Raw genomic sequence first — 21,617 nt, 5'->3', positions numbered from 1 at the left:
ATATCCAGGTCCATTAAGTTTAATATAATTGTAAATAAAAACATAATTTGTGTTATCTTTTTTTTTTTTAAACGGATTCTTGCCCTTAACTTATGTTATTCTATTATAGTAAAGTCTCATACACATCAAAGGTTATACAACGAAGATATATATAGTTGAATTTAATATATCTACTATTTGTATGATGGTTTTTTAAAGATACACACATAATATTATATAGCATCATTCGATTATTGTATGATGACTTCCAAATGTATTCTATAATTATTTGTATTTTATTATAGTTTATAGTCAAGCGTAATAGGTTAAGAAGGGCCAACATAGGAATCTAAAGTTACAAATTTTTTGAATTTGTCATTTTCTTTTCGCAAAATTAGAGCCTTATTTAATTATTAGTGTTACAATTTTTTTGAGCAATGAATATTAAAAAAAAAATGCACTTGAGGATTCTAATCTAGCTATTGTGGTTTATTGGATTAATTCTCATGGCTCTTTGTGATGGAGTTATGTTAATCTTCTTGGTTGAGTCCAAGCTATGTCTGCTTCTCCCTTTGTTGTTGTCAGACATGTTTTAGGCGAGATTACTTCTGCCACTAATTTCATGGCTAATTAAGCTTATATTCATCAGGTTCATCAATGTTTCTTGGTTCATCAATGTTTCTTGCTTCTCATGCTTTGTTTGTTGGTTTATTTGACATCATTCATCTAGGTGTGCAGGAGCACCCTCATGTTCGAAGATAATTTTTCTTTTCTTTTACTTCTTTTGCTAGTTTGCTATTGACTCTCACTCTTTAGTATATTATTATGCTTCTTCATTTTTCTCTTGAACTTGGAGATTTTGGTTTATGTCTCCTTTCATATTTATTTACCATCATAATATATATTGCAGGTAGGGTCCCGCCTAACCCCCCACAATCATGGTGATCTTTGCAAAAAAAGTTACAATACAATTTAATAATATTTACAATAAGAAGTTTATTAAAAACATTTTCTAGTAATATCTACTATGATGTGGTTCAAATATCTAAATCAATAATAAACCAGATTCACTTCTAACAATCAGTCTTTAAAATACACATGGAATGACTTCCAACCCTTAACCTAAAAGGTAGAGTGGATATGAAGGTGCACGTCACTCAGACCAAGGATTGGTTTACGAATAATTACGTGGTAATTTCAATATCCCTACTAATAGAACATAAGGACGTGCAAGTACCCATAAACAAAAACTTACAAAATATGTCTCTACTTGTGATTTATCAAAATTCAAGGACCTAAAAAATTATCACCCCATGGCAATAATGATATACACGTTCTGTTCTCAACACAATCTATCTTCTTTTCTATCCTCCATATCAATATAAATACACTCACACTCTTTTCACAATCTCTCACACTTTTCCATCACTTTCCCGAGAAAACCCCCCCATAAAGAGAAAAGAATGAAGTGCCATTCCGTAGCCATTTTATTCTTCTTCTCCTTCTCATTCCTCTTTCTTTGTTGTTTATCTCAAAACTCCACACAAACACAATCACCTTCCATTGCATGCAAATCAACTCCATATCCAAAGCTTTGCCGTTCGATCCTCTCCGCTTTCAAATCCTCACCGTCCAGCCCTTACAACTACGGCAAGTTCTCGGTCAAACAATGCACGAAACAAGCACAAAAGCTCTCCAAAACCATCAGGCATTACCTCACCCACGAGAAGCAACGATCCCGATTCAGCCACGCGGAGGCCGGGGCTCTGACCGACTGCGGGGAGCTGATGGAGCTGAACGTTGACTACTTACGTTCGATTTCTGGGGAGCTGAAGGAGGCTGAGTCGATGACGGACGAACTAGTAGACAGAGTCACAAGTCTGCTGAGTGGGATCGTCACGAATCAACAGACTTGCTTTGACGAGCTTGTGGATTCGAAGAGCGGCATTGCTGCCGTGCTGTATGAGCCACTGTCGAATGTGACTCGTTTGTACAGCGTTTCGCTTGGGCTTGTGACCCATGCACTGGACCGGAACTTGAGGCGGAATAAGAAGCGAAGCAAACGGTCCAAAAATTGGTTTTTGAAGAACACGAACCGGTTTCGTGAACCGCTTGAGACTCTTATCAAGGTAACAACTCATACCCAACAAACTCATCATACACTGCTCCTTCTTACATTTGTTGGGATAATTAATAACATCAAGTTTTATGAGTTTTGAAAATATTATATTTAAAGACTCAGTTTCCAATACGTCGTCAATCAATGATTTGACTTTTTGAGACTCAAGAAATAAATTCTTTGAGAAACTTATATGTTTCAAATTTTTATGGATATGAAAATTAAATCCACTTTTCGAATAGTATTCAATTTTTTCCTTTCATTGAGGTGAGATTTATCCATAAGATCTTTAGGAAGATAGAATAGTAATTTATTATTTTACAAATTAATTATCCAATGAATGATTATCGAGAAACTTTTACATGAAAAAGTACAAAGAAGATATTTATTTATAATTTCATCGGAAGTCAAGGATCTAGACGTTAGTATCCCGTTTACTGCCTATTTATATAAGGATTAAGTACTAGGATATAAATTTTCAATTATAATTTGTTGGTGTTTAGACACAACAATGAGTTTAGATATTGCTTTTAAGCACTCAAGGTCTAATTGAAGTAATAAAAAAATTGACACTTGAGTATTATATACTATTATATACACATGAGTGCATGGCATTGGACTGAGAGAGTTAGCATGGTAGGTAGGTCGAAGTCTATAAAATCTCAGTTCTCAAAGAGTTATTAGTGCTTGCTTAATTAGTTAATTGATTTAATTAATTAGATTTGCAGATTGCATAACATGGACAGCTTAATTTCTTAGGTGATTAACAAATCAAGTTGACCAATTTGGTCAAATTAATTTATAATAGAACTAAATGAATTCTTTTTATAAGTACTAATTTAGGTCTGTGGATCTCTCCCTCAAGAGTTATTTCGAAGAGAACTTGGTTTAGAGACAAATATAATTTAAGATTTATCTGAAGAATGATAGATCTGTTTATTAATAAATGCTTCCAGAAGGTAACATGGGTAGATTTTATAGCATTTTTCGAGTTCCTTAAAGAACAATTATACTGTAGATCTAACCAAAAACCCACAACTAGATTTCTCCATGAGTTTGATAGGTATCTCAAGTTTTTTATCCCAAAATTTTAATCTCAAATGATGTGCCATTAATAATTGGTTATTCTTTACAAAATTTAAATAAAGTAATTATATTATCTCACTAATTAATTAACGAATGATATATTATTTAAGATAATTTTTGGGATAAAAAATTTAAAATATATAACATTACACATTCTTGACTTAATAAAAGTCTTTATATATTTAATTAAGCTAAATCTTATTGAGTTATTTTTTTAAAAAAAAAGTTATTTTAAGTAAATTGAGATTTGACATTGTTTAATGTTTAGATAGCTATTGAGTCAACGCAAGGTAAAATAAGAAGATCAGCCACATCCCACATGGTTATGTTGAAATTCAAGTCAACTACGCCATGCCGTAGCCCATAAATTTGATCCAATTTGCTTACACAATTAGATCTATTTGTGGAAATTGAGGTACAATATTACATTTATAATAATAATTTTGCTATTAATGGGTAGTCATTATGATAGTTATTTCTTAGAGGCCTGCTATTTAAACCGAGGGAAGATAAAATGAAGACAGAAATGGCTCCTCTCTCTCTCTTGTCCTCTCCATAGGTTCAAGGAAAAGTAAATTATAAGTCACTAAACAGCAACACATGCTGTCTTTTCTGTCTTCATTTTATCGTCCTTTACTTCGGTTATCATTTTCCTATTTCTTCATATGGGATTGCGCAAGTACAAGTAGAGCCTGCCCCTTGAAGCTGCAAGCTCCTTGCCACATGGCCTCGCGTGCTTAGGATTTGGAGCAGATCAACTTGTCATTGGATACCCCATTGCCAGCTGTCATGCATGGAAAAAAGCAATTTGAGGGACTGAAAAAAATCTTTTAATTTGATTCAAATTTAAGTGAATTCAAATTCCACACCTTTACTAATCGTGTCAAAAATTATTTTATTGTGTTAATACTGACCACGACGACAAACTCATTATTTTGTATCAGGTGATTTGTAAGTTGCGACAAATCATCACCCTTAATAACATGAGCTAAAGTTGGTGTCAATGAAGATTTAGATGGCGGTTAAAGACTTTTTTTTTTCCTCATATAGAATATTAGATATGGAGAAATGTTTACAAATACTTTAGCTGTTGCATTTTTCAAATGAAATAACTTTCATTTGCAGGATATAAGAAAGGCACCTTGCCGTGATTGCCACAAAGGAGAAAGAAATCTCGGTGAAGTGGAGAGCAGTGGAATTCTTGTAAACCAAAGTGTGATAGTGAGCCCACATGGGACTGATAATTTCACAACAATCGGGGATGCCATTGCATTTTCTCCCAATAACTCCAAGCCCGAAGATGGGTATTTTGTTATCTACGCAAGAGAAGCTGTTTACGAAGAATACGTGGTTGTTCCTAAGCATAAGAAGAATCTCTTGCTCATTGGTGATGGCATCAATCGGACTGTCATTACTGGAAATCACAGTGTCATTGATGGCTGGACTACTTTCAATTCTTCAACTTTCGGTAAGCAAATTATATATAATATATCACATGTGGGTCTCCGAATAATCATACATAGTTTGTCCATTTATATGCCAAATGACCTAAATGCCCTTATAATAACATTGAGATGTGACACTGTTTTATTGAACAATGGAGGACCCCGAATGGTTCTCACTTTTTACCACTTAGATGCTTTTTCTTTTTATCCTTAATTACCTATTACATTTGTCAAGTTAAAATTGCAACAAATAAAATACACTTTTCGGATCTTTTTACTATCCTAACCGTATCATCAATTTAATATAATGTATTTATCAAAAAGTAGGAAAGAACTGGTTACATTAAAAAGTTACATTTATAATTCAACAGTAACGTAAGAGAAGTAATATTAGAGATTTAAAGTGTCATTCTCCCTATTAAAAATGCCGAAATCTATCAGATGTAATATTAGCGACTAAAGTGTCTTAATGTAAAATTTCGTATGGTTGCAGCTGTTTCTGGTGAGAGATTTGTGGCAGTAGATGTTACATTTAAGAACACAGCTGGTCCTGCAAAGCACCAAGCAGTAGCTCTGAGGAACAATGCCGATCTCTCATCATTCTATCGTTGCAGTTTTGAAGGCTACCAAGACACTCTTTATGTCCATTCACTAAGGCAATTTTACAGAGAATGTGATATTTATGGCACAGTTGATTTCATATTTGGCAATGCAGCTGCAGTCTTCCAGAACTGTAACATATATGCTCGAAAACCGATGCCGAATCAGAAGAATGCGGTAACAGCTCAGGGAAGAACTGATCCGAATCAGAACACTGGCATTGCCATACAAAATTGCTCCATTGTTGCTGCCCCAGATTTTGCCAATGACTTGAACTCCACGGCGACGACATTAAACTATCTGGGCAGGCCCTGGAAAGAATTTTCCAGGACAGTTTACATGCAATCTTACATTGGAGATTTGATAAGTCCTGTTGGGTGGCTTGAATGGAATGGAACGGTGGGGTTGGATACTTTGTATTATGGTGAGTTTCAGAATTATGGCCCTGGAGCTAATACTACAATGAGAGTGAAGTGGCCCGGTTACAGTCTCATGAATTCTTCACAGGCTCTGAATTTTACAGTTTACAATTTCACCATGGGAGACACTTGGTTGCCTGATACTGATATTCCTTTTTGTGGAGGATTAGTTGTTAGCGGTGGTAACTAAATCTCATCTCATTCATTTGTGTTTAGTGTATAACTTTCTAATGATTTATTCAAAAAATAAATGTAGCTGATTCTCTCTTTTATTGTCCTTTTAAGTTAAATTTTCTTGTGCTGAAGCATTAATTAACTTTCTAACGGACTTTAAACTTGGTCCCATAAATTGAAAGATTGGGAAAAAAAAAAGTTCAAAATATTGAAAAAAGCAAAAAGGAAAAAGAATATTCTATTCCCTGAAGGGCAACCGGGCAAGTTTCATATCGTATCATAGACCAAAGACAATGACAAAACAGTTGCCTTATCAAGAATCTCCAAGGCATCCTTTTTCTTATCTTATCTTATCAGCCAAAACAAAAATTCTTCTATATTTTTTTGGTGAATCTTTTTCTTCAAGCAAAGTACATTCGCTATCTACACAACTTCGAGAATAGTTTTCCCTTTCATCTACCATTTCATAGTTATCCAGTCAGTAATCCACGAAAATCAATCTGAAACCTTCTTATTGAATCATCCTTTAGCCAACTACTCAGAGCAAAACTTTCTTTCTTCATCATTCATGTGTTCCTCGATTGTAGATTATGTAACATTCTGCGAAATATTTGATACTTTTTACTACTTGTACACTTGCAGAATCCCCTGTATATTGGTACCTGACAATGGATCTAATCCATTAAAAATCAGACAACATTCAAGATAAAAGGATAAAAAAAAAAAAAAATTAACCAAGCAATGTCCTAAAAATTAGACCTCAAGGACTAGGCTCCATAACAAGGCACATGATTTAAAAATCATGGAGACAAATTGGTTGAAAGACCAAGGTTAGCTGTCTTTCAACCAAAACTCAGCAGCCTCACAGCTCTGAAACATGGCACATAATCCTTTTGAGTCCACTGTTCTAAGACTAAAATTACCATCAATCTTTTCCTGGTGAACTCACATGTTATTAAGGCTACCATCTACTAGTAAGAGGCCAGAGCTCTTCAATTCCAACTTTCATGTTAGAGCCAGATAATTTCCTCCTTGAGCTACCCTCGTTGACCTCAACATCCACAGAAAACATTGCACACACAGGCCGGTGGTCTGAAAAACGGGACTCCCCACGTATGTAAGAAAGCTGTTGAATTCCAGTCCCATGCCACAGTATTCTATCACACCTGTAATTAATAACAGTTAAAACTTAATTCTATAACTTGTGCAGTTGAGAAATATATATAAGGTTTGAACTTTATGCATACCAAGCCGGAGTTCTCCTTTTGTTTTTAGTTTTTATACAGTCCCCAGCATAAGTATCTGAATTGTAAGAGTATTTGTATGTAGGTGCAAAGTAAATTTTTCCCTCTTGCCATCCCTTGAATACTCGACCAGCATCCTTTTCAATCTTGAGCTGTCATACAAGAAATCACATAACTTGATACGAATATATAACAAAATCAGAGTTAGAAAAGCCAATAAAATGCTCTTCCAAGAAAATGAACTTCAGACGTTTTCAATAAATAGAAATCACCATATCCATGAGAAACAGATAAAATGAACCAAGGATGCCACATCAAACCCAAATAACCAACAAAATATTTAACCATTTCTACGAGGAAGTTGAAGAAACCACACCTGATCTTTGTCAAACAGAGCATCCCAGTCATTCTGCTCTAGTAGCTTTCGGGTGTCCAAGTAGCTCAATGCTATCCGGTAGTTCAAATCCCCCAACCATATGACCCGACTGGGACCATTTTAACAGGAAAACACGTGGTGTATTAGTGAAATCAATAAAAAAGCTATTAATATATTACTGAAATAAGAATTTCACAGATACTTTTCAATCATCTTTTAATAAATTTAAATATGCTCACTCATGGTCAAGAATTTTCTCAGGCACACTACTGCCAGGCGTTCTGCAGATCTTTGGGAATTGTGTGTTTTTAAGTATCTCAATGACATCTAAATTTCTCCTAAGCTCATCACCCTCTTTCTCTCCAGATGCTAAATGACTGCATACAAAACAAAAGCTTGTCCGATGGAAAGACATGCTAACAGAAATACAACCCTGCAACCAGACAACAAACAGGAAAATGACTTGATTGATGTGGTACTCAGAAGACAATTTCTTGTTTCTGTTTCTTAAAATTTGATGCATTTGTTGAACATAAAGTCAAGAATGCATGGCAAGATGAATGTATGTAAAAGAAAATGCATGATTGTATCAATGATATATCAAAACTACCTTGTTTCCAAGGTAGCCCATGATTCCACGACTGATACTAGTAATCCTCAAGTGGCCTACATGCTGCACTAACTCTTTCCTCATCCAAACTGTGACAAATATTCCCACCATTTGCTTACTTGCAACAAGGCTGAATTTCATCTGGGTGGTACTGGAGGGGGTGGAAATGCCTGTCATTTCTAAATTGCTGGGCCCATCTTCATCCTCTTCAGAAGAAAAATCATCTTCACTTACAGTTACATTATTTGATTGTTGGCAAGGAAAACAAAATTCTTTATTGTACTTCCTTTCAAGTTCAAGTTCAGGGGTGCAGTTGCACATCTTCAGCCTCCTTTTACTCTCAGTCCGGAAATTTTTACTGATCTTTTTAAGAGAAGGTTTTTGGAAGAAGAGTGAGTTACTGAAAGATGGAGCAGATCTTATTCTTCTAGAAGACACACTATGTGATTTGTTCAATGATTTGTTAATTAATGTTAACCATCTCCCAGCGGGTTCATTATCCTCTATAACTAGCACATTACCAGCATTCAATGGGACAATTTCCTGAAAACTGAAAAATCCAAACAACAATCAAAATAGAGAAGAAATCTGTATGCATATTCAAATTTCATAACTAACATGATAAAAATGAAAATATGCAAAAATATGATGGTGATTTTGAAGCAGATTTTCCCTGATTGGGACAAAAATAAAATTTCAAAATTTTTTTTGCGTATAACCAACATGTGCTTAGAAACAAGTTAAAACCCAAGGCATGGATTAGCAACTATAATTACAACACTTTGATCACAAATTAATAATGTTGATCACTTCATACGATTCATATTCCATGCTATGGTTGAGAATACAAATATGAACATGAGAATTCAGCTATAGAAACCATTTGAACCAGAAATTCAACTTCTGTAGAACACTAGAACTTCTTCATTTAGCGAAAAGAAAATCATTTTGAGGAAGTAACGAGAGAGAGAGAGAGAGAGAGAGAGGGCATACCCTAAAATATATATATCTGACTGACCGTCAACCTGAAGAAAATCATCTAGATTGAGGCCACTGTGAGGAGTTTTTCCTCCAACATTCCATGTTGCTACAAAAACTCTTAACACAGAAACAAACAAGAAGATTAGTTCCTATACTCTAATAGAAATACTTAAACAAATGTAATTGAATGGTCCAAACTGAGTAGAAAATAGAACTGCTATGTTTACCGGAAGGACTGGACATTACAACCACTTGTCATTGGTACACTGTTGAAGAACAAAGACTCAACTGCTGAATTAGGCTGTGCTTCTGCAAGTAGAAACAAGCAGAAAATTTTCCGAAAGAAAAACTAGTAAATTAACAAAACACTCTTGGAATTTATGCCAGGGACATCATGCCAGTGAAAATTTCTTAACACTTCTCAACTCAACCATCTAGTTTCCATTGATATCAAGAATCTATTCTCGCGTAAGAAACAGAAGGGAAAGAGAAGTTATACCATTCTTGCTTCTTTTCTTACATAGATAAAAACATGAATATATTCTCAATTTTTTATAACAAATTGCCAATATGCTCAAATCCATTTTCTCCTTGTCATTATCTGTCACCTTTTTATCCCCTGAAATGCTTTTCGACAAATTATTATCTTTGAATTCAACTAACCAAAGAATGGGAAAGAGAGAGAGAGAGAGAGCATTCTTCCAATCAATAAGCTGAATGGAATGGTATTTAGACAACAAGATGGAAAAATAATATTGTATGAATCTCCTCTCACAAACGGATTCTTTTCACACTGAATAGGAAACCAAAAGAATGTTGATATCCGTAAGCAGTCTTATCAAAGCGCAGAATCTAAAAGCACTCACCAGCAATATCATCAAATGTACCTCTTCTATCCATTTGGCTTCCATTGTTTTCCCCCATTGAGAATACTTTCTTGAATATGGACTGAAATCACAGCAATTTGATCAGAACAGTAAACATAAGATCACTTTAAAAAGATCAAAATTAACACACAAGTTTTATTCATTGAGCCTTTTTCTTTCTCTCTTGATTACTACTACCTATAGTCATATCTGAGACCAGAGCAATTTCATCAATAGTGTTAACCATCAATCACCAACCTTAAGAAACACAGTCACATTCATCAAAATCCCAATTTTTTTTTCCTTCAAATTAAATAAAGATTCAAGCAAAATGACAGACAATGAACGTAACAAACACTCAAAGGTAATTAAAAATAATAACCATACCAAAAAAGAAAAAGAAAAAGAAAAGGCAAAGAATCCTACATTCATGAAGCAGAAGATCTAATAACATAAATAGAAGTGGCAGGCCATGAATACAATTTGACAACCCATATGGGTATTTATTTCTCATGAAAGTCAACTATTTACCAATAACATTCATTAAGAAAAAAAAAAAAAAAACCTGAGTAATGAATATTCGAAGTTCTAGAACTGAGGAAACTGAGTGTGTGTGGTCACAACTCAACAAACTTTTGCTTTTCCGAGAAACTGTAAGTGATTATTGGACTTGACAATGAGTTTATTTGTGCTCTCTCTTTGGGAATGCCCAGAAAGAATGAAAGAATTAACCAATAGACAGTATAAATTTTGACGTGCAAAAGGGTAAATGAAAAAATAAATAAATAAATGTGTGTTTTTTATTTTATTTTATGTTTGTTTTATTATTGTTTTATTGAGAAACTAAAAAAGGGTCAAAAGTGGGCATCAAATCTAAAATGTCCCTTCAAACACTTTCCCCCTGTTGTTTCCTTGTCATAGGGAATGGTGGTGACTTTTGATTTGGGGTTCGTCAGATTGATTTTGTTGTTTTTTCTTTTTTTTCTTTTTTTTCTTTTTTAATTTTCATTTTTAGAAATTTAGTTTTGGGTTTTTTTAATATTATTTTGGAGAATTTTCATTGGGGGACGAGAAGTTTGAATGGGAAAAAGTGTGGAAGAGAAGAAAGTGGATGCCCACGTGTGGCTGGCCTGCAAAAAGTTGAAGCCAAAATCGTGGAAATTAGTACTTGTTTAATCGTGGTTTCCTGTCAGTGTGGCAAAGTCCATTTGTCAAAAGCCATTCATTAATTCATTATCCATTGTTAAATGTTTGGATAACATTTTACATCTTGTTTCATAATTTTGTTTGATAGTTTGGAGACCATCAAATGATCAGAACGGTACATAAATTGTGGGATACAAATAAGAGCATCAAATCTTTACTTTTATAACAAGGAAGAATATCCACCGTCCACCTATTTTTTACACATTTTTTAAAAATACACAATTCTTTCATTTTTTGGTTGGAATCCACCTAAAGTTACATTTTTTTTCACTTTTTCACTTCCGTTTGAAATCCGTTAAGAAAACTAACAGAAACTTAAAAAAATGACAATTTTACCCCCAAAATGAAAATTACAATTTCACCTTAAAAATTACAAAAAATAATTAGATTAAATCTAATTATTTTCCCTATCGGTCAATAAATAAATTAATTCCACAACCATCAAATGCAGGTTTTTTTTAAATATGTCTGTAATTAGAATGCTAAATTATAACAGTAGTATTAAAAATAGCACAATCTCACAAATCATCAATTGAATTTAAGATAAGTAGAGTTTTATTATTAATTGAGTTATAATCTCTAGTAATTAAGATTTTTTTGTACTTCATTAAAGTACCAATAATGATATTCATCATTAAATCTTATTATTTTTTATATTTCTTAAGGTGAAATTGTAATTTTCGTTTTAGGGGTAAAATGGTCATTTTTTTAAGTTTCCGTTAGTTTTTTTAACGGATTCCAAACGGAAGTGGAAAAGTGAAAAAAAATATAACTTTAGGTGGATTCCAGCCAAAAAATGAAGGAATTGTGTATTTTTTAAAAAGTTGTAAAAAATAGGTGGACGGTGGATATTTTCCCTTATAATAATGACATGATGAAAGAAGAAGTTGGGGCCAGGACATGAATTTATTAATTACATTTACATATTACAAAATTCCAGTATTTGTAGTCAAAGACTCAAAGAGCGTTAGACCCCCTGGCAATGAGCAAGAAATCAAGTACTCAAAACATCAAAGCAATTGATTGCTCACAGAAAGCAGCAAAATTGAAGGACTCAAAAGTCTTTTGAGTCTTGGGTTCTCAATAGACCAAAAAAGTCTGGTCCATACTATTCTTGGAAAGTGGATATTGCCTTAAAAGTTGGAAGACTGGCTGCTTTTTCCACAGCCAAAGCCCCAATGAAACTCAAAAACTCAAAAAAGAACAAAACATTTGGTCTCACAGACAACCTGTTTGGAATTTCTATTTTTGTGCTTCAAAGCCCCACTACTCTTTTTTGAGTTTTGTAAAAGCAAATTCCTCTTATGTGTTATTCTCTTGTCTCCAATCAGGACCACATTATGAGAGAGAAGAACCCACCTCTTAGAAACTTTTAAGCATTTTACAAATGGCAACCGATGCCTTATGGGTAGCAGGCAACTTTCGTCTTTAATCATTTCACAGTATCTGCAAGACTGCAAGAGCTTGTGTAGGACCTCATTTAAAAATTGTCAAGGGTTCGTGTAAGTGTCTCCACAATTATACTTTTGTGCAAAAGTGCTTTTCAATTGATATGCAAATAAGGGGTTCTGGGGATTTGCTTCATCCCTTGTGGTCTTTTGTTTCCAAAAGAGTATGCAGTATGCACACAGCAAAATATATTAAAAAATTTTCAGTTCAATCTTAAAAACTAACCCACTTTGTACAAAAGATTGAGCCTTGCAAAAGTTTGTTTACAACATCTACCAAAACTCTAAAAATGCCTGCTTCAAAAGTTGCTCTTAATTCGCCCATGAATATTGCGAGGAATTCCCGAAGTCACTATAAGGTTATAGTGATTCTTGTTTTTTACCAATGACAAGATCAATTGTTCAAGACTCATCTGATTATCTTTTACACTTGGATCTTTCAAAGTCAGTACAGTAACTTTAGTCCCGTGGCCCTAAATCATAGATCGAATTCATGTTCATTTTTGTTTTGATAATACTAACATCAGGCAGCACAAAAATCTAAACATAAGTGAATAATCTGCATCTAACATACAGAATTTTTGAAGTAAAATCTAAGCGGAGAAATAGAGATACAGGGATGGCAATTACAGGTGGTTTGTAGAAACATGGGGAAAGAACTTGCTCATCAGGACTGCATAGCCAACACGGAAACAGAATCAGGGTCACGACCATGCACCCTCAAGCGATATATGCAAGTATGGGAAGAACTTCCATGGTTGGATGTAAAGTCCAGCCTGACAGTGTCAACAACGCCGGAGCCTGGCAAGTCCAAGACATTGAAGGTCTGAGCATTGCTTTTATCGAGGTCGTAAGCAAACTCAGTCAACAGAAACATCTTTTCAGCACCAACTGCTAAATCACTGTCATCCCCCTGAAGCCATCCAGAGACTCGGCAGTCCTTGGGAGCACTAGATCTGTCGTAAGCAACGCTCTGGTCACATAACAAACAAAAGATTTAGTAACTTCAGTTAGTTTTATAATTTTTTTGCAACTGTTTTAGTTAGTTTTATAATTTTATTGCAAATGTAAAACTGAGAAAGACAGTACATTGGTCTTGGATTAGTACCAAAACTCACATGCAATACTAAAAATCTAGAAGGATGATGAATAATAAAGCTCATTCCAGGCTTCCAGCAGATGGAATAGCAAAAGCAGGCAATTGCTCCAATCCATGATTACCACAACTTAAATCCACAAATTTATAACATGAACAATACAAAGGAGATAAAAGCTTCTACAATGGCAGGCCAACCAAAGAAAGCAGCAAAATTAAAAGCATCTTCTCACCAAAACTGTGTTTGTCAAAATGTTAAAAAAGAAAATGTAAGTAGAAGCAATGGCACTGCCAAAGAATTAGGGGAAAAATAGGAGAAGAACCAGAAACTAGAGCAAGTATGGTGTCGATGGATCCTTTAGTCTTCACCAATTCCCTAATCCTTGTTCCAGGAAAGGCCAACAAGCATGCGCACAAACTGAAAAAATACTGGCAACGCAATCACAATTTCAATCCTACACACTTTTTGTCAACTATGTTAACCACAAACAAATATACCAACAGCAGCAATAGCAGAAGTGACTACTTGTGGCAGGAAAATGAGAAGAAAATCTAAAAATATACACTAGTGCACAAATGCAGTACCTAACAGTCTCCAAATTCATCTCTCACTCTCCAAACTTGAAGTGGGTTCGATTAAACCAACTTCAAATTTTGCCATCAGATGATAATTTTTCATTTTTTTTAACCCATAGAATTGCTTACTGAGCTATTCACTCCAAATTTCTTTCCCAGTTTCCCCATAAGAAACACATAGGAAAAGTAAAGTAAGAACCAAAAAACTAACAAAACATCCTTGATATCAGAACAATTATCTCTAAGCAAAACTGTAATTGTAAGATGAGGAGAACAACATAGTATACTCCAACTACAAGGCACTTGTTGACATGATTTGATCAACATATTACAACCGTGCAGAGGGAGAGGGTAAAAAAAAAAATTCTAAAATAGGGGGTAGAAGTCAAAATCCTGTCAACTTCCTGGCGGTGGTCTGCCAGTATTACCCCATTTATCTTTGGATTAATGTTTATAATAACTTAGATATGATACTTGAGGATTGCTCCCTACTTAACAAAATTTCAAAAAAATTACAACATTCAAAGAAGTAACTAAAATACAGATGAAATTATCTGGAGCTAAAGCTTAAGAAACAAAATCGTTAGCTTCTTAACAAGACCTACATGGTCCATATCCAATCCATCCCAATCTTCACCAACATATAATTATTATTTCAACTTCCTATATAGCATTCAGCCTCAACAATTTAGTTCGTTCAGCAAAAACTAATTTTATATGTGTGTGTGTGTGTAAAAGAAACTGTAAATTGTATTAATGATGAAAAATTGTTACAAGGAGTGGACCAGCTGTCCACTAAGAAAGCAAGACAATGAAAACTTTTCCGTGCTATAGAAAAATATACCAATCACCCCTATACAATACTAGACCTGCCTAGGCACCTATCTCAAAACACTATCCCAGCTTAGGTAAATGAAGAAAAACTAATTATATTAAATAATGGCATATAGCTTTTACTACTTCATAATAAGAAAATCAGAAGAGATGAAACCTGAACGTTTACCGAGGATAAACTATCTGTAAAACTAATGCTTTACATCACATTAAAAAGCACTAAACCACAGTTTCATAACTGGTATCAGAAATGAAGAGGACCATTTTACATACAACAAGCCATTGACTCACTAGCCACAAGTACGTAATATAGATTCCTGCTTGTAAATTGTAATACAACTAGGACTGACAAAATACCATTTCCACTATCACTTTGTCTAGCCCACAAATTGACCATTAAAACTACTAACTTCTTAGGGAGCATCTATTATCAGTTTACAAAACAGTCCATTGTTCTGCAACAGCAAAGCCAGCAAAATGTGTCGTCATTCCAACATACAAATTTTGGAATTCAAGAAATGTGTCTCTTCTGTAGATGTACTTATGAAACTGTCTGAAGCGAGTTTGCAGCATAACACAAGATAGTTTGGAAATCCATAGGTCAAACAAACAAATTATTATTTATTAGGCCTTCTAAATCCGCATGTTTGGCTTAAAAAAAAAACAAAATTCTGAATTCGCTAAGAGAGAAACTGAGACCTTAAAACAAAATATCCAATTTCTTATTGTCATTTTGCATAACATTACCATTTTACGAAACATCAATGAATGGGCTCCTTCAATGAATGAACTTTGAAGCACAGTTGAAAGTAGCAAAATATATATTTAAATCTAATATCATGCGGCTAGGTTCAGAAATACTACATAGAGAACAAACAGTAAGATTAAGATTGGCAAACAAATGCCCAAATCCAAAGGATCAAAAATATAAATAAGTGTCACTCTAGGGTATCCAACTTACATACATCAGTACTATAAGCTTGAAACACTCGTGACCTGCAAACCCATTACAAGCTCCCACAATGATCATTAACAATAGAGAAGCAAAAAAGTTAAGCGTAGCAGAAACCTTGGTTTTCAAGCTCGGCAGTAAAAATTTTCTTTTTAGTATGAAACTCAAAAGTGTAATAACGGAGAAAAATCAAAATAGAGAGTAGACCATTTGTCCACTAAGTAAGCGAAAAAGATAAGCCTTTAAAGCTATACAAAAAGTATACCTGACCACTCCTATACAATGGTATTCCAACTTAAAAATTTAAAACACAAGAACAAACAGCTAGAAATTCAGGCTTGAGCAAAAATCAAAAGAGGACTTAAAAGTAGCTTATGCTAGGTTGAATTGCCTATCAAGTACAGATCAAGCTTAAACTCCAACCAAATGACTATTTACTCCAATGGAGATTAACTGAGTTTTTCAACATATCAACTTCCATCAATACTAAATTTTCTATAGTGCTAGAAGTTTTGAAGTTTACGCCCACACCGGAAGCAACTGTATATAAACACACTAAATTGTTGAATCAGAACAATTATGCCATTACCGGCTCTTATGTACTATGCATCGAATGTTTGTCAAACTTTCTCCACATATACAAGCAACTTACACCCCAGGTTGTCAACAGAAAAAAGCAACTATTGAATTGATGCATGCTGTATTAACCAAGATTATCAAGATTCCTTCTGTAATGCATCACAAGATGAGTTTAAGAACCAAATACAGCTGCTAGAAAAGTCAGATTATCAATTTAAGTCTACATTAGAAAAGAAAATCCTTTCAATAAAAATCTGTTATTGTTGAAATACTACTATATTCAAACAGACAAATAACATACACACAAACATAAAGATACCAAGTTGGTCCAAAATCAACCCCCCCCCCCCCCCCCCCCCAAAAAAAAAAAAACTACTCACATACACATTATATTCCAAGTTCTATTCCAACACAGCTTTCATATAACGTATAACAATAAGTAAACACAGCTAGAAACCAATTGTTTGAACAGAAAGGAGTACTAACAGCAGTTTTCACATGCTGGTAGGTAAAAAAATTCCACATTCTTCTTCGAAGTCTTTATAACCCTAGCCTCTTTCTCTTCTTCGTACAAAAGTCATAATGGCACATAAAATTTGGTTGTTAGGCTATAACTGGCTTCAGGACATGAGAATGGAATTTGGGATGAGATAATGAATTCATAACTCTATTCCTTCAATGTTGCATTAAACTTATAAGGAAGAGTTAAATCCTTCATCCGAAGTCCAAACCAGTGATAAGTCACCAAAACTAGAGAGTGACAAGCTAACCTAGCAAGAATATTACACTCAAAGGATCTTAATTTTGAAGGAAGAACAAAAAATAAGCTACTTACTGATAAATCTAACCTGGAAAGAAAAATATCACTTAGATTAACCAGGAAAACTAGATTCTTTACATAACATAAACACATTATTTTTTTAAAAACCCTAAAAATAGCTTCAAATGCCCAATACACAGTACCTTTTAGTGTAAACCTTACATCCTCTAGGCCCAACTTAATATTTGAAAACAGATTGACTTTAATTGAGAACAAACCTAAATATACGGGAAGCAAAACTTATAACGGCTCTACTAAGACCATTTGCAGTAAGTCTGTATGTTGAAATTATTCACATGGGAAAACTTCAAATTCAGTATCTAATATCATTGCATTGATAAACACAGGCATCTAATAAACAATTTTTTATAATCAAAAAAGAAAATTATCAAACATATAGAAAATGAGAACACAAATTAAATAGACAGTGAAATCAATAACCTTGGAATGCAGATAAATAGATCATTTGGTTGTATGAATTACCTTTGCAACATGCTCCAAAGTGATAGCCTCCGGAATAATAGCCGTCCTCAGCTTAATCTGAACAAAGCCACTACTTCCTTTCAAAGGAAAACACTGGCCAGGCTCCCCAAAACTTGGTTTTAGCATCTTATCAGCATAACTATGTACCCCATTTCTACTACCGAGCGATAACCAATTAGACCCCTTCCCAGCCAAATAAGCATCTGAATGCTTGATAACGAAAGCCCCACTGGTCGCCAATGCATAGTCCACTCTCCCAAGTCCATCGGCCGCATGCTTCTCAATTTCCTTCTCGACAATCTCCCTCGCATAAACCCTTATATCATCCAAACTCACATCATTTTCACTCAATTCCCCACTCTTCTGTTTCTTAAACTCTTCAAAAAACTTTTCAAATTCCTCTTTCGACAACCAATCCACTGCTTTCAATTCACTCAACGTCCTCTCCAATCCTTCACTTTTCTCCTCCAATTTCTTCAACTCACGCTCCAAAATTACACTTTTATCATCAATGCTTTTACTCACTTCCCTTCTCAATCCTCCCATTTCACTCTCAACTTTTCTGTCAAGCACTTCAACTTGAAGCTGCATCATTTTCGTCGTAGTCTTCAAAAAATTCTCAACTTCCGTAATTCGCCTCTCAAACTCCGAAAACCCCAATTCTGCCCCAGCCGAATCCCCAGATTTCAAATACACTCTCCTAATCATCTGCCCTAACCCCAACACAGCCACCAAAAGCAAGAAATTCTTTGTAAAAATACTCACCACAGTCGCCCACCGCGGCTTCTCCGGCTTCGGCGAGGACTTCCGGCTCCGACGAGGCGACACCGTAGAATTAGCCAACCCGCTCTTCTTGACTTGCACCAAGGTGTCTTTATCAACGACCGCTTCGCCGCGAATCGAGTGGCGACTCAGATCTTTGCTTTGAGCGGCGGTGGGCTTGTCGTCGCCGACGCCATTGAGCTGAGGATCGACGGAGACCAACTCTATGTTGTTGTTGTTGGATTTCTTGTCGTTGATCACCACCGGCCGCCGACGAGCCGCGGTGTTGGCCGTGATCGAGACCGCGGAAGCGGACATTCTTTAATTGGAGGAATCTTGAAACCCAAAAATTTCAATTGGAAATGAGAATTGGAGGGAATAATATTAAATTTGTTTACGAACAAAATGGGGGTTAAAAAAAAAGATTGCAGATCTCGAAAACTGACAAAAAAAAAAAAGTAAAAAGAGTGATTCTCAACCGACACGACGTTTGCGTTTTGAGAGCGCTTATGTGATTTTGAATCTCGTTTAATTTTTATTTTTTTTTGGGTTGTCCTTTTCAGCCGCGTGAATTACCTTCCACGCGACACATGGAACACTATGACACTCATGATTTGGGCCTAATAAATTTTCTATTTGTTGTTGAGGCTTTCATAAACTTTGGAGTTCTTAGGTTGCGTTGGCGTGCGGCATCGTCTTGGGTTAGATTATAATGTATTGTATTGAAAGGGCAATAAATTTAATATTATTTCAACTCATCGTTTGAAAAATAAAACAACTACAATAGCACCAAGGAAATCCTCGTCATGGACTTTACAGAACTGTATTAATATCTGCAGTTACAAAGCAACTGAAAAACTACAATAGCTGCCCACTAGCCACCAACGATAGTTTGCTAAAGTATGATGTATTAATTGGTAATTGGAATGGGTCGGGATAGAAATGAACTGGAATCGAACTGGATTAAAATTGAAATAGAGAATATAAATTAGAATAAATTATTTACTTTAATGGTAGGAATCAGAATTGCAATGAATATTGCTATTAATGTGTTCATTTTATTATAGAATCGGAATAAATTGTTTTAATTTATTACAATAACCTTAGTGTATCATTACCATTATTTTTATTTTTTATTATAATTATTATGATTGTTATTATTATTCAAGAAAATTATTCCCCGTCTATTCTTCATCTTCAAATCCACAAGTGAAAGACACTAACAACGTATGCGATGATTGAGGACGCGATCCAACATACTATCTTACGAAATCTAGGTCTTGATTGTTGTGATTGTCAATTATTTTTTGTATTTTGTGTCTTTGATTATCTAAAAAGAGGATAAAGTTGCAATAAAGCAATTTAAGTGGCATATTTTAGGGAGTTCCAGGAATGGGAGTCTATTCCCAATTCCTTTGGGAGTCAAAGTCCCATTCTCAATTTGGTGGGGAGGGTTTGCCAAAATGGATCTCGTTCCTTTCTTTATTTTAGCAAGGAAATATGGGTTTGATTCTGACTACGAATTCTGATTCCTAATTTAATAAATAAACACACCATAAGTCGTCAGCCGTAATTTAAGCATTTATATATTATAAATAACAAAAGTAATTAAATAATTGAATAAAAATTAAAAATTAAAAAAATATTGCAAGATCAGCCTAAACCCAAGAGGAGTTGGTGGGTCTCTAAAATTTACCTAAATCTAGTAAATTGATGAGTCTTATGCAGATCCTTATATGCACTAACCATGATGCAAATAAATTTATACAATCCATAGCCCCTCATGCTTAGTTTATTCGCTAGAGTGAGAGTGGAGGGTATTGATTTCTTCTACTTCAGTGTTTATTTGTTGGAGTAAAAGTGAGAAGTATAAATTCTTTCCACTTCAATATTTAATTACTCATTTAAAGAGGAGAATGGGAGTCCACTCCATAAGTTCTACTCATTTTATGGGTTAGGAGTGAGATTCTCAATCTTATGGGGGGAGGTGGGAGTAGAAATTCACTCTCACCTCTTTCTTTTCTACCATTGCTTTACTAAATGAAATATAATTATATTTATTAAAATAATATTATTGTATTCATAGAGGATTAATAATATTACTATATACTATCTTTTTTTTTTCAAAATATAATATTATTATATTTATTTAATTTTAATAGTATATATTTATTTAATAATAATTAATAATAAGCGGAGTGCATATTTTGCGTATATTAGGTTAGCATAAAAGTATTATTTTTTTAGATTAAATTATTATTTTTTGTTTTTTAATTATAATTCACTGAAAAAATTGAAAATTCAACACCAATTAAAGAGTAAAATTATCTAAATAAATAAAATCTGCTCCCTTAGAACTTTATATCTAATCATGCAGTAGAATTGGATTCTACTTTTATTTTTTTATTTCTTTCTTCCTCCTTCCTCTCGTATTCCCTTGTTTCTTCCCTTCAAGCACCGCCTAAAAAAGCGGGCATATGTGATGAGTTGGAGTGCGACCAAGTTAAAGGTGATGTGATCCGTTGACAATGACTGTGTAAATGCAATTCACTGCAATTGTAATAAATGTGGGCTCCAAAGATTTTGAGTTAGGAGATAAGTAGGGGTCCAAGATAAGACAAGACAAGACAGAAAAATGGTAACAATCTCAAGAGAGAGAAAATTCATAAACAAACGTCGTTTATCGCTCTTGTTCGTAGGGTTTTATAAGAAATTTTCTAAAAATTTAAAATAATAATTATGTTTTATTTGGGCCAAGACGAAAATAAGTAAGATCAAAGTATAGCAAAAAAAAAAGTGCTAAATAAACATATTATATGGAGAATATATGTGGTGCAACTGTAGTACCATGTCATAGTTGTATTCAGTTATTGAATAATAGTGAACCCCACTCATTCAAGTGCATCCAATGATTGAATACAACTGTGTCACAGTACCACAGTTGTACCATAATCGGACCCTA

At 34.3% G+C, this 21,617-nt stretch overlaps 3 protein-coding genes across 7 annotated transcripts; 1 reads left to right on the top strand and 2 right to left on the bottom strand.

Moving 5' to 3' along the window:
- Positions 1-1,361: 1,361 nt before the first annotated feature.
- On the top strand, positions 1,362-5,932 carry LOC102615875 (probable pectinesterase/pectinesterase inhibitor 25). The gene is made up of 3 exons (XM_006471253.4): positions 1,362-2,108; positions 4,310-4,652; positions 5,123-5,932. Exons 1-3 carry the CDS (start codon positions 1,443-1,445, stop codon positions 5,836-5,838), a joined length of 1,725 nt encoding a protein of 574 aa, XP_006471316.2. The 5' UTR covers positions 1,362-1,442; the 3' UTR covers positions 5,839-5,932.
- Positions 5,933-6,028: 96 nt separating this feature from the next.
- On the bottom strand, positions 6,029-10,658 carry LOC102629922 (type I inositol polyphosphate 5-phosphatase 10). Of its 5 annotated transcripts, none has more exons than XM_052442734.1 (11): positions 10,465-10,658; positions 10,095-10,157; positions 9,900-9,981; positions 9,261-9,342; positions 9,046-9,150; positions 8,053-8,602; positions 7,682-7,875; positions 7,443-7,551; positions 7,070-7,218; positions 6,772-6,988; positions 6,029-6,484 (listed from the first exon to the last, which is right to left on the bottom strand). In XM_052442734.1, the coding sequence occupies exons 3-10, from the start codon at positions 9,955-9,957 to the stop codon at positions 6,784-6,786; spliced, it is 1,452 nt and encodes a 483-aa protein (XP_052298694.1). In that variant the 5' UTR covers positions 9,958-9,981; positions 10,095-10,157; positions 10,465-10,658; the 3' UTR covers positions 6,029-6,484; positions 6,772-6,783. The 5 variants fall into 5 exon arrangements, with proteins under 5 accessions (XP_052298694.1, XP_024951577.2, XP_006471291.2 ...); XM_025095809.2 differs by having other exon boundaries at positions 10,098-10,157; positions 10,465-10,657; XM_006471228.4 differs by lacking the exon at positions 10,095-10,157 and having other exon boundaries at positions 10,465-10,655.
- A 2,293-nt stretch (positions 10,659-12,951) lies between these two features.
- Positions 12,952-19,144, bottom strand: LOC102629639 (SUN domain-containing protein 1). Its single transcript, XM_006471225.4, has 2 exons — positions 17,894-19,144; positions 12,952-13,526 (listed from the first exon to the last, which is right to left on the bottom strand). Exons 1-2 carry the CDS (start codon positions 18,971-18,973, stop codon positions 13,221-13,223), a joined length of 1,386 nt encoding a protein of 461 aa, XP_006471288.2. The 5' UTR covers positions 18,974-19,144; the 3' UTR covers positions 12,952-13,220.
- Positions 19,145-21,617: the final 2,473 nt, after the last annotated feature.

Source organism: Citrus sinensis, chromosome 5, assembly GCF_022201045.2.
Source record: "Citrus sinensis cultivar Valencia sweet orange chromosome 5, DVS_A1.0, whole genome shotgun sequence".
Classification (NCBI taxonomy): Eukaryota; Viridiplantae; Streptophyta; class Magnoliopsida; order Sapindales; family Rutaceae; genus Citrus; species Citrus sinensis.
The sequence above is the reverse complement of the archived record's forward strand: the minus strand, read 5'-3'. Positions and strand labels throughout refer to the sequence as shown.